The sequence below is a fragment of the Melitaea cinxia genome, chromosome 1 (assembly GCF_905220565.1).
Source record: "Melitaea cinxia chromosome 1, ilMelCinx1.1, whole genome shotgun sequence".
Classification (NCBI taxonomy): Eukaryota; Metazoa; Arthropoda; class Insecta; order Lepidoptera; family Nymphalidae; genus Melitaea; species Melitaea cinxia.
In genome coordinates this window covers 2,135,318-2,149,104 of record NC_059394.1, presented here as the reverse complement: position 1 = coordinate 2,149,104, position 13,787 = coordinate 2,135,318, and the positions used below count along the sequence as shown (strand labels likewise).

At 37.4% G+C, this 13,787-nt stretch overlaps 1 protein-coding gene across 1 annotated transcript in view; it reads left to right on the top strand.

Annotated features, from left to right (window-relative positions):
- LOC123670261 overlaps positions 1–13,787 on the top strand; it is a 68,112-nt gene that overhangs the window by 3,923 nt on the left and 50,402 nt on the right. Inside the window, exons 7-14 of the mRNA XM_045603804.1 lie at positions 191–343; positions 903–1,133; positions 1,951–2,055; positions 2,385–2,471; positions 3,319–3,516; positions 3,716–3,841; positions 9,674–9,797; positions 10,741–10,880. Of these exons, the coding sequence (XP_045459760.1) occupies positions 191–343; positions 903–1,133; positions 1,951–2,055; positions 2,385–2,471; positions 3,319–3,516; positions 3,716–3,841; positions 9,674–9,797; positions 10,741–10,880 (1,164 nt within the window). The remainder of the gene's footprint in view (positions 1–190; positions 344–902; positions 1,134–1,950; positions 2,056–2,384; positions 2,472–3,318; positions 3,517–3,715; positions 3,842–9,673; positions 9,798–10,740; positions 10,881–13,787) is intronic.

The window sequence follows — 13,787 nt, the reverse complement described above, 5'->3', positions numbered from 1 at the left end:
GACGCTCACCTTACACTTCTGAGTTATTAACAAAACTTATAGGAAATATAGTGATGGGGTTTTAGTTCTTTTTAAATTTTTGAGTATTTTTCTCTGTCCAAGAGAAAAAGTGTTATTAATAACTTACTAGCTGTCGTTTCATCTACATAAAGTGAGGGTAGTCTAATATTTTTATACAATTGTTCCGTAGGAGCCGTCAGCCGCCAGTATGGGTTTGACGGCGTGGCGGGTGCTGAACGATGAGCCTTTCTACAAGCTGTCCGTGGTGTCGGACGAGCTGGACGCGCGCCGAGCCAACGACCCCTTCCAGCTCTATCTACCTTTCGTCTTCAACAATAACCTGGTGAGGCGACACAGTGGACGCTCCACACGCTCAACAGATCTATTTCGCTTTGAATAATCAGACATTTGTAGTGTAATAAATTTGTTTGTTTTAATAAATCTTAGTGGTAATGTTATAATATCTTACTTAATGTCGATATTGTCTTAGTTTACATTCAGTGCAATGCAGCAATAATTTTTGATTTTTTACTAATTTCGACATACATTATAAAATTTAAAAGTCACACATTAATCGATCTGGACTTTTTTATACAACTAGGTCGGGAAACTAGTGTACGGCTCACCTGATGGAAAGCGATTACCATAGCTTATAGACGTCTGCAACACCAGAAGACCTTTAGGCCTTATCTCCACTATCCCCGATGTCCGAGGAGCTCTGACCACCTCGCTCATCAACAGGAACACAACACTGCTCGAAAACAGTATTATTTAGCTGTGATCTTCCGTAAGATCGAGGCGCTTCCCCAGATTTTGAGCAGGAAATTTCCTCGGTCCTACCTCGGTGAATGCTAACGCTTCCGACCGGCTTCACCGTCGCCGGACGCGACCGGCGTGCGCAGGACTTCATCGTGCGCATGGAGGTGTCGGCGCGCGGCGGGCGGCTGGCGTGCGCGCACGCGTCGGGCGCCGTGTCGCTGTGGCGGCTGCCGGCGCTGCGCTGCGAGCGCTGCGTGCCGCTGCCGCAGCAGCCGCAGCACGCGCTGCGCAGCCCGCTCGCGCCGCCCGCGCCGCGCCCCGCCGACGGGGACGGCGCCGCGCGCGTGGCCGACCTCGCCTGGTGGACCGAGGAGGTGAGCGGCGGCTTGCCCTGCGTGCTCTGTCACCGGCACCACTCGCTCCGCGGACACTGCGGACTGTGGCGGCGGTGCGCGGGTCGCTGACCTCACTCGAACAGGCTACCTTGAAATAGAAAAAAAAAATAAGAATAAAAATTGCATGTTTTAGAATAAAAAATGGCTGCTGTGTGGCTACGGCACTAAAGAATTTAGCCACCCCCTCTCTTCCCGTGGGTGTCGTAAGAGGCGACTAAAGGATAACAAGGTTCCATGACCACCTTGGAACTTAAGAAGCCGACTGATGGCGGGATAACCATCCAACTGCTGGCTTTGAAATACACAGGCCGAAGACGGGCAGCAGCGTCTTCGGTGCGACAAAGCCCGTACTGCGGTCACCAACCCGCCTGCCCAGCGTGGTGACTATGGGCAAAACACATGAGTTCACGTTATTTTTGGCGTCAACTTGTGGAGGCCTATGTCCAGTAGTGGACTGTATAGGCTGTAATGATGAATGATGAATAAAAAAGGACATGGGTTCATAAGCCCGTGGATAAAAAAAAAAAAAAAAAACGGGCTACGAAATGATAACTAGTTTTGTATGTTAGGGCGGCGCGATTTGCGTGTACACGCAAAGACACAATTCTGTTGTAATGGTTATTCCACAATAAGTGATTGATAAATAGATATAATTTTTGGTATATTGTATTGTGTGTTATTTATTATATAACACTGTGGCAAAGACGTGCGCCTTTTAGACATATTTTTTGCATATTTCAATTCGTTTTCAAAAAAAGGCAACAAAAATCTCCACATTACTTCTCTTATCTTTCAGGAAATAATATTGTCTCGCTTCAGCGGCGCCGTGTCTGTGTGCGAATTGGAGAACTTGCAAAACATTCTTGGAAAGAAACCAGAATTCTTCCAAGGAACACCGCGGGTATTACAAATTACTTAATTCAAATTAATTCCTTCTTGTCAATTTTTTTCGTTTTTATATGAATTTTGCCACTTACCTTTGTTAATCGATTGTAATAAAATTTAATGTTAATTAATGTGTTTAAGACATTAAAAGTGATTTAAATTGTTTACGTATCGTCTTATCTTTTCAATAAGTTCGATTGCAATCAATTTTTAAATATAAAGTTAATATTCACTATCAAACAGTTTTTATGTCTATATGATTAAGATAAGAAAGAAAACACAAAATATTTAGATTTAAAGTTAAACCTAAGTACTATAGTTTCTAAAATGTTATGTTTAATCCAGATCACGAACGCCTATAATGGTGTCTTCATGGCGTTGGAGTGCGAAACAAATGTCGTTCCGGCGAAGAAGTCTCGTAGCGACGAATCTGTAAGTGTACATATTATGTTTTCTTATGTATGATTATGCTATGCAACAAATATTTGAACAAGCCTTAGAGATAATGTGGCTCATGAATGATGGCTGTTGAGGTAGGGTAAAGCAAGACTGGGGAAGTATATCATAGAAAGTATATTAAGTGAAGAATATTATAAAAAACCATAGCCAATAATTGTGTTTGCTCGCAAACGAAAAAAAAACCGACTTCAATTACATCAACAAGTAATACAACGTAGATCGACGAAAAAATAGTCAAGCAACTACGCGTTATCAAAGATTACTCAAAAAGTAGTTATCAGATCTCAATGAAATTTATATGCGACCACATGACAAACATCAGCTTTCGATTAAATTAAAAATTATTAAAATCGGTATACCCAGTAAAAAGTTATTGCGGATTTTCAAGAAGTTCCCTCGATTTCTCTGGGATCCCATCATCAAATCCTGGTTTCCTTATCATGATACCAAACTAGGGATGTTTCCTTTCCAACAAACAAAAAAAGAATTATCAAAATCGGTACATCCAGTAGAAAGTTATGCGGTAAAATACAACGTAGGTCAACGAAAAAAGCGTCAAGTAAAAACGCATTATTAGATATAACTCGAAAAGTAGTTGTTAGATCTCAAATAAATTTAAATGGGACCAATTGGCACACACGACCTTTCGATTAAAACAAAATTTGTCGAAATCGGTTTACCCGGTCAAAAGTTCTGATGTAACATACAACTATAGTTTAGGAATCGTTGCCCGGTTCTACTCCCTACTATTTAGGTTTCTTCGCAATTAATTAGTGATTTATATAAGTAAACTCGACACGCAAAATTTTTTTTTTACCAGATGGAGGTGGTAAAAGCGGACGAAGAAGTGGACGACTCCATGTTGGAGCTAGCGAAGGAGCTGTTCAAGTCGGTGTTATACGCCATTACAGACATAGAGACGTTCCAGCCGAGACCCAAGAGGATCACCGTGGTGTCGCGTGTGTACCGCCTGCTGGCTGTGAAGAGCACCACGCCCGAGGAGCTGTTCTCCAGGAAGGTGGGCATGTCTTGTCCACAATACACATATTTAGGGCATATTTACCCTAGGGCCAAAAGGTAAAAACAAAAATTTTAGACCATTCAATAAACCAAAAAATTGTTAACTAAAAATTTTGGCCGATAGGTTCCAAAACCCTCCTTAACAAGTACCGTTTGTATTGACAGTGAAATAACAAAAACATGAATATGGTTTACAGATCGAAAGCGGCAACTACACGGAGGCGCTGTCCCTGGCGCAGACCTTTAACCTGGACAGTGACCAGGTGTACCAGCAGCAGTGGCGGAAAAACCCTGTGTCCACTGAGGCCATCCAAAATTACTTGGTAAAATGTCTACTATAAATATTTTCTATTGATGTTGGTGATAAAATGTGCTACAATGTAGGTATATATTTTGTGATTGATTGATTCAGCTTATAACATACCACCGCTGAGCATAAGTGTTTTTCTCCATATAGGAAAAGAGTCGGAGCTTAATCAACCTCGCTGTTGCAAGTAATACTTGATCATCAGCATAGAGAAGACATTTGACGAGTAACTTATTTTCATTCTCTTTTAAATCTGTCAAACAATTGTCCATGAATAGATTAAACAGCCACAGTGACGCTACACATCCATGTCTAACACCTTTTTCGATATTAAGTGTATGCCCCATTTATCCTCACACAATCACTAGAATCCCTATAAAGAGATTGCAATGCTCGTATGAGGACACTGCTCACACCATTCACGGACAATGCTGACCACAATTCATTCCTCATCACTCTATCATAAGACTTTTCTAAATCCACGAACGTGCAATAGACTTTTTTGTTTCTGGCCTGACTTTTCGGCTATGCACGATACATTGGATAAAATAAACGGAAATAAATATCATAATAATTATGTTAAGTAACATATTTATAATATCAATTCGCTTCTTTTTTTTTTTGTAAAACAATTTTTTCAAGAATATACATTCGTGTTTTTAAAAGGACCGGACCGAACCGGCCGATTAGGATGAAATGAGATTTCCTGATCTGGACCCGATCAGGAAATCTCATCTCATCCTGATCAGGTCCAGACCAATCATCTGCGTTACATGCCTTATCTAGCCCTGATCAGGCATGCTTGATCCGGTCCATCTAAGGAAGACGAAAAAATTTCTACTCGGGGTATGTCTCACACGAGCGCGTTTTCTGGTCCAAGGTATCTTTAATAAACTTAGCGTTTGAGCTATGCAAGTTGACTAAAATTTTTAAGATTAAAGAAAAGAAAAATAATTTTTTTTATTTACAGTATGTAAAATTTTATTCTTTGACGGTTCGCAGGAAAGTGGACATAAGGTACGGTATATTTGTACGTATTTTAGATGCCTGATGATGATCCAATAAAGGATCGAAACGTCGCATGAATTTGCAATTAGTGGTTTGATTGGCACCTTATGTCCACTTTCCTGCGAACCGTCAAAGAATACTTATAAAAAATGGACACAACGATAAATAAAGTAAAATTTTATATTTTACTACAAATATGTGCTGCAAATTCTTGCTATTCGATGTTTTAGCTAGACGACTGATTAGCGCCGTGATTACAACTCAGCAAGAAATTGTAATGACGTTGGATGTGGTTTCGATCCTCGCTGTTTATAGATGTTTGTTACAGTCTGGGTATTTATATTCGTGTATCCGGACCCTTGGCAGGAGATTTTTATTTTTCTGGGGCCCGTTGAGTTTAAGCGTTTATTTATTAATTGAAATAAATTTCTCCTAAAAATATCGTTAATTTATATTGGCTATGAAAACGTGTTTTTTTTTTGTTTCAATTTTTTTCTTCTTTGTCTTTTTTTTCTTCATTATCATCGAAGTTTTGATTTATTTCTGTGATTGCAACTTTCAAGTCTTCTTCTTTATGTAATCCGCTTATAATTTCCAAAGGTAGATTAGATGTTGTTAGCCCCACTTTAGGTTCCATTCCAAACATTGCTTGATACGGAGACTGCTTTATCCTCGAGTGAAATGCTCTGTTCTTCATGAATTGACCAAATTTAAGTCCATTCGACCAGTTAGTGGTTTTATTGTCTTCCATCCAAGAAGCTAGTATATTTTCAACATCTTGATAAGCCCTTTCCACGGAACCTTGACTTTGGCTATGACGTGGTTTCCCAGTTACTAGTTTTAGTTCCGGCCAATATGATGTTAATTCTTTTATAACTGAGTTAACAAACTCTCTACCCATAGTTTAAAATTTTATTATTTATCTCACCGATTAACAAATTGCTGCATTTTTTTTCTGATAATCGATTAAATTCGACCGCACGCCCAAAGACGCGTACAAATGCTCCAGGCTATAAAGTGAACTAAGCAACTGCTTCGAATTAACAAACATCGAATCTTAACACACCCATAAATTCCACTTAATCGCTACCAATTGAGATATCAGAATTTCGGGCATGAAATACTGCCACGGTAACTTAAACTCTATCACCTAAACCTTTACTGACCACATTACTTATGAAAATTGTTCATTTTCGTCTTCTACATCTCACGTCAGTTTTCTCTAATTACGTAGTTTGTAGTCGTTCGTATTTCGCGCGATAGATGTTGCCACACTTTAAAGCAACTATCTTGAAGTCCGTCAAAAGTAATTTTGCTTTGTCCAGAATTTATTTTATGATAACAATATTAATGGTGTAGTTTTGTGCTTGTTTAAAAAATAAGTCAAGTTATATATAAGTATATTAATTTGAATGTAATTTTTATTTATACAATTCAATTTTGTGTAAAAAAAAATTGGTTGCCTGTAAAGTCGGTATACGGGCGAAAGTTTTACGTGACAACGACTTTGAGTGGTAAAATAATTTTAATGTGAATATTCATTCGTATAGTAGGAAGAAGGATGAAATAATAGTAACAATTTAAAACATTTATTTATACAAAGAATTATATTTAAAACATTAATTTATACAAAGAATCTCGCACTGAATTTCATATTAACAAAATTTTATTTTTACCTTTACACATACATACGTAATTATATACAAATATACATACAATAACTTGCAATACATTTGCGTACAATGAAACAGCGTTTACTACAACTTAACTTGTTCCTATCTGAGTGATTTTGCCCGAGTGGAAGGGACGCGTGCCTCTCACTCGCTCTCATTGTGAGCGCATAACGTGAGCGGAGCGTAACGCAGTTTCTTGAAGTGTCACCCGGCAAACCAATTTATAAGACGTTGTCACGTCAAAAAATGACAAATAAATAAAAAACACTGGTAAATTTATTCTGTTCTTTTCTTTTCTATTCTATTCTGTTATATTCTATTCTGTTCTATTCTGTTCTGTCCTATTCTGTTCTGTTCTATTCGGTTCGGTTCTATTTTGTTCTATTCTATTCTGTTCTGTTCTGGTCTATTCTGTTCTGTTCTATTCCGGTCCGTTCTGTCTTTTCTGCTCTGTTCTGTTTTATCCTACTCTGTTCTATTCCGCTCTATGCTGTTCTATTCTTTTCTATTCTGTTCTATACTGTTCTATTCTGTTCTGTTCTGTTCTATTCTATGCTGTTCTGTTCTATTCTGTTCTGTTCTGTTCTATTCTATTTTATTCTGTTCTGTTCTGTTATATTCTGTTCTGTTCTGTTCTGTTCTGTTATATTCTGTTCTGTTCTGTTCTGTTCTATTCAGTTCTGTTCTATTCTGTCCTGTCCTATTAGAAAGAAACATTTCAAAAAATTATAATGTAACCGTCGTTGTCAAAATTAATATGAAACCGTTGATGGGACAAGTAAGTATTTTACCTCTAGGGAAGGAGGGCTTCTATAAAAGAAAATAGTGTATACATATATATTTCTTAGTATTTATAAAAGAAAAACTAAGAATAATCACTCTTGAAAGTAATTAAAAATTGTCATTCTATTCTGTTCTCTTCTATTCTGTTCTATTCTATTCTGTTCTGTCCTATTCTGTTCTGTTCTATTCTATTCTGTTCTGTTCTATTCGGTCCGGTTCTATTCTGTTCTATTCTGTTCTGTTCTGTTCTGTCCTATTCTGTTCTATTCTATTCTATTCTGTTCTATTCTGTTCTGTTCTATTCTGTTCTGCTCTGTCCTATTCTGTTCTATTCTGTTCTGCTCTGTCCTATTCTGTTCTATTCTGTTCTATTCGGTCCGGTTCTATTTGTTCTATTCTGTTCTGTCCTATTCTGTTCTGTTCTATTCTGTTCTGTTCTGTTCTATTCTATTCTGTTCTGTTCTGTTCTATTCTATTCTGTTCTGTTCTATTCGGTCCGGTTCTATTCTGTTCTGTTCTATTCTGTTCTGTTCTATTCTGTTCTGTTCTATTCTGTTCTGCTCTGTCCTATTCTATTCTGTTCTGTTCTATTCTGTTCTGTTCTGTTCTATTCGGTCCGGTTCTATTCTGTTCTATTCTGTTCTGTCCTATTCTGTTCTGTTCTATTCTATTCTGTTCTGTCCTATTCTGTTCTGTTCTGTTCTATTCTGTTCTGCTCTGTCCTATTCTGTTCTGTTCTGTTCTATTCTGTTCTGCTCTGTCCTATTCTGTTCTGTTCTGTTCTATTCGGTCCGGTTCTATTCTGTTCTGTCCTATTCTGTTCTGTTCTATTCTGTTCTGTTCTATTCTGTTCTGTTCTATTCTGTTCTGTTCTATTTTAAGCCCCAAAGCAAAAAAGAGACTTAATGTCTGTCTTTCTCGGCCTCAAATATCAGCCCGCGTCACTGTCACTTCTAAGCTGATGAACCAATTTCCATACCCTTTTTTTTCATTTGATGGTTCACTTAATCAAGCAGGATCTTAGCAACGTTCATTTAAAGATCGCCTTGTTTTGTCAAACGTTTACTTCTTAAATATAGGACCTGAATGACTGATCTTTGCACGGTATTTTTGAAGTAAAACTTTTTTACGTACGCTTGACTTGGGGATTAGCCAGTGAATACGTGACGAGAGCGACTAAAAGTGTGACCGAGCAAGGTGAAGTTGAAAGGGAGTATTAAGTTTGTGAAAATATACAGAGAAAGAGTTACGTTTCGTAAGTTTTACTTCAGTCGTATGGTCTAAAGCGTAAAGCACAGTCTTAAAAAAAGGAAAAAAAAATAATCGGACTGGAGCGGCTGAACTAGAACCGGGGTCTTCTGATTTAGGGCCCGCCCAATTTCTCACCTGAACTGTTATGACCGTGTAAAACTTTAAAATTAAATTATTATTTTTGTAAAAGTGGATTTGGAATGTAGATTCTGCAGAGATGAATCGGCAAGAATTGATGATATAAACATAAATACTTTGAGTATGTAATGGGATATTTTTTTTTTCTTTAGTCAACTCAATTACATACTTACTTCTTTTATAAGATCTGATAGCGATTGTTACCGATCCTTCTCATACGCCTAGAAAGAGGCCTAAGCCCTATGACGTTATAGGGTGAATCGTGAACACTGAGGTTAGTCATCATGCAAATATAATATGTTTCGGGTTGTCAACTAATGTCTTCTTCTTATAATTTAGGTACTATTATATTTTGTATACATATATTAGAAAAATAAACATAATTCGTTTACGAAATTTATTCCTATTTCGTATATATATTATACTAGCTGACCCGGCGAACTTCGTATCGCCTAACAGTGACTTTTAAGTATTATCACAAATCTTTTGTATGGGAGTATAGAAAAGTGTTGTTTTTAGACTTTTTCAGAAAATTTTAATTTTTTTTTTTTTTTAAATTTTTCTCTCCGTAAGAACCATCCTCGTACTTCAAGGAATATTTTAAAAAAAGAATTAGCGAAATCGGTCCAACCGTTCTCGAGTTTTGCGCTTAGCAACACATTCAGCGACTCATTTTTATATTATAGATTGATTAAGGTTCATATAATGATCATTTTTTTACTTACATTGAAGTCGGTCGCAAAAATACATACAATACCGGGATTAAAATAATAAGTTATTTTATATATAAATATATTCACAATCACTTTAAGCACTGAAGGGAGGTTATTGTTGGAGGCTATATGTATCAACATATATCCATCCCGAACGGGGATCGAACCAACAAATCGTCGGTAACTAGGCGCCCACGCGGCACACGCGCCACCAAACAATTATTGTAGGTTTGTTTTACATGACATGCACTTTTTGAATAAATTAATGTCATTCCTCCCCAGAGCAAAGTGCGTAAGAAGATTTGGGCAGTGCACCAGTGTGTCGACCGGCTGCCCGAGTCGCTGGCGGCTGCACACGAACTGTTACAATTCGGCTTGCAGCTCACCCAGCAGAAAATTCTGGAGGGTTTGTATTTATTTTTTAACCGACTTCCAAAAAAGGAGGAGGTCCTCAATTCGATTGTAATTTTTTTTTATGTATACCTCACAACTTTTGACTTGGTGGACCGATTTCGATGTTTTTTTAAATTGAAAGGTGTTTCGTGTTATTTGGTTCCATTCCATTTTAATTGAGATCTAACCAGTATTTTTCGATTTACATGTAATAATGCGTGTTTACATGACTACTCTTTCGTCGATCTACCTGTATTAAACCACATAACTTTTCATTGGGTATACCGATTTTAATGATTCTTGTTTTAATCGAAAGCTGATGTTTGGCCTGAGGTCCCATTAAAATGTGGTTAAGATCTCATGACCACTTTTTGAGTAATCTTTGATAACGCGTATTTATTTATTTCGCATTACTTTTGCATATGCAACTATAATGGCCTACCCGATTGTGATGCGTAGCTTATGGATAATTGCAACACCAATAGCAACCGCAATGCCGACCCTACCTTTGACCCTCCTCAGGGTCTCTGGATACCTTACTCACCACAGTAACACGACACACCTTGAGCGCATTTTTATTTGGCTGTGGTCTTCTATTCATTTGAGGTACTTGCCCAGTCGAGCTCCAGATTTGAGCTTGATATTTCCTATCTACGTCACTGTTCTTAATCTAACTTTATTATGTTTCATATATTTAAATCTAATATATAAAATTCTCGTGTCATGGTGTTAAACATTGAACTCCTCCGAAACTTCTCGACCGATTTTAATAAAATTTTGTGGGCATATCGGTTAGGTCTGAGAATCGGCCAACATCTATTTTTCATACCCCTAAGTTATAAGGGGGGGGGTTAAGCGGGTTAATAACATATATAGCAAAACAACGTTTGCGGGGTCAGCTAGTATTCTATATAAGGTATTTTCCCATACTAAGACTAATAAAAAATTAAACGCAGAGATCAATAACGACCTACCAGAGGAACAGTGGAAGGTGGCTGAGGAAGTGACGCTAGAGGATCTGAACGCTTACACTTGTGAACTGCTTCGTTGTAGGCACGTCATGCTGTTCTACAAGGAACGCCTCAGTCTCTACGAGGTGAGTAATGCAATTCAATCATTAACTCGCCTGTTGGTTCAGTGTACAGTGATCCTGGTTTCTTACTTACTTACTTAGTGAACTTTACATAATTATATATTTCAAGACGTGAAGGGCTTATTGTTTATCGTAAATAATATACAAGTTATAGTTAAGTGGGATACCTTTCATACACTCCATACACCCTGCACGAGACAGAGATCAGTAACCTTTTTTTTTTTTTTTTTATACATAGATAGGCTGGCGTTTGACCGCTATTTCACCTGATGATAAGTGAAAATGCGGTCTAAGATGGAGCACGCTTACCTAGAAGTAACCTATTCACTCGCGACTTAAAGATCCCCAGGTCATAGCTTTCAGGAAACACAGAACACTGAACCTGGCTTAAGCAGGTGAAAGTTGCGGAAACATCACATATTATGTAAGCTAAGATCTGGTTACGAGATTGTGACAGGATATTTTGACTTTAAAAGTATTTCGATTTTACTTTGTTAAATCATTGGAAAACGGCATAAAGTATGTACGTTTTATTTAATTAGGAAAAAACATTTTCATTAGGAAAAAACATTTTGGTTCATCGAGCCGAAGCTTTAAAGAAAAAATCAGTGCATATTCATAAAGATTTGGAATAAAGGAAACGAGCGAATCGACGTGGCGTGTTCGCAACGGAAAGTTACCTATGCTGGATTGGATACGACCTTGCACCTACCTTGAAATTTGAAGTGCATAATATAATAAGGATATAGGGTGGCGTTATTGTAAGTTCGTTCCAATTATTTCCCTATTAATATCTATTATTTCATATATTTTTTAAAATCACTTCTTTAATCAAAATTTCTTATTCGTTTAATTTCCGAATTATTTAAATCTACACCAGTGGATACTTAAGGTATCAATCGTCACGTTTCTTACCCTTTGGGGATGAGCAGACATAAAAAATAATTTATATAGTCATAAAAATAAACCTACCTATTTATTACCTATTATAAAGTAGCTACTGCTTCATATTATTTATTCATTTTACTTCAAATTTAAAATATTAAGATAAAAAGAATTATTTTAATGCAAATAAATTGCATTTAATTATCTATTTATTATATTAATATACATCTTGTCTATTTCAGAGGTTTTGATTTGGATTAATCGTTTTGTGTGTGGATTGTGTTTTATGAATAGTGGGTAATTATTGCTATTACGCATTTCAGTCGATCGCGATTGTGACGCATGACCGCTTACTGCCGCTACCTACCCACTTGCTGTGCGGAATTGGTTGCTGACCGGTATTGCATCAGCCGAACGCGCTGTCGGCTACTCGCATCGCACGCTTAGCTTTTTTACCTAGCTGCGCACATTTACTGAACCCTCGCTTCTCTTCATTATTGCTTTTAAGTATTTTTCTATATTTTCTTTAATTAGTTACGCCTAAATTCTATTTATTTTATTTACAGTTTATACTGATTTCGTAAGTACATAATACATATCATATAACTCATAATGGACCCTAAAACTTTAGTGAAAAGGCGTGCAACATTTAAGGCTAAGCTTACTCTTTTTAAAAATTATTTAAATTCATTTAAAAACTCAGATACGATAACATCACTTTTAATTAACGAGCTCAACATTCGCCTTACTAAAATAGAAGAACTTTATTCAGAATATGATGATGTTCAATCTAACCTTGAAAATGTATCTGAAATTCCAGAGGACCAATTCACAGAACGTGAGAATTTTGAGTCCCAGTACTTCCAGAGCATCGCGCTTGCCCGAGAGTTGTTGGCGCGGCACGAACAGCCCGGCGCCACCGGTTCCGGTTCGATGCCAGGTTCTAGTACTGTGCATGGAGGTGGGCCAAAACTTAAATTACCTACTATACCTATACCTACCTTTTCGGGACAAAATCATGACTGGCTTGAATTTCGGGATACATTTATTTCTCTTGTGCACAATGATAACTCCATTCCTAAAATACATAAATTTCATTATCTGCGCGCGACTTTAAAAGACAGTGCAGCATTAGTTATACGTTCGCTAGACTTCTCAGCTGCTAATTATGATGTAGCATGGGATCTTTTGTGTGATCGATATAATAACACACGACTGCTTGTTACAAATCATATTCAATCGATTTTTAATATTGAATCAATAGCTAAAGAGTCTTCTAAAGCGTTACGTAACATTATTGACATTGTAAATAAAAATCTTAGAGCTTTGAAAACTTTGAAATTGCCTACTGAACACTGGGACGCACTAATCGTGTATATTATTTCTACGAAGTTAGACCCTGTCACAAGCCGTGAATGGGAAACTTACCGTAACACGTTGAAGGATTTGCCGACACTTAAGAATATGATTACTTTCCTAAAAAATCAAGCTGATCTGTTGGAGACTATGGAGGACACTCACACGAAACGTAGACACAGTGACGTCACTTATAATAATCGTCAAAAATCATTAGTAGTGACCTCCAACCCCAACTCCTCACATAAAAATAAACCGTATGTTTGTCCGTTATGTAAACATAATCACGCTATATATCGTTGTTTAAAGTTTAGGTCTTTTTCGTTAGAGAACCGAATGTCAAAAGCGAAATCTCTTAAATTATGCTTGAACTGCCTACGTCAAGGTCATACCAGAAATACCTGTAAAATAGGGCCTTGTCGAGTATGTAATAAGCAAATAAACAGCTTATTACATACACATGAATCACACACATCAAGTGAATCGATCACTGCACATAATAATATAGTTCTTTGCTCTGCGCCGCCGTCCACGCCACCGCCGAATATAGTGCCACCGTCGATGTCTTCTTCAGTGCTGCAGTCGACGCCGCCGTCGCCGCACAGCCCACCTGAAACTCAAAAATGTAATAAAATTTTACATGATAATGTAGCCTTGTCAGCTATCGAT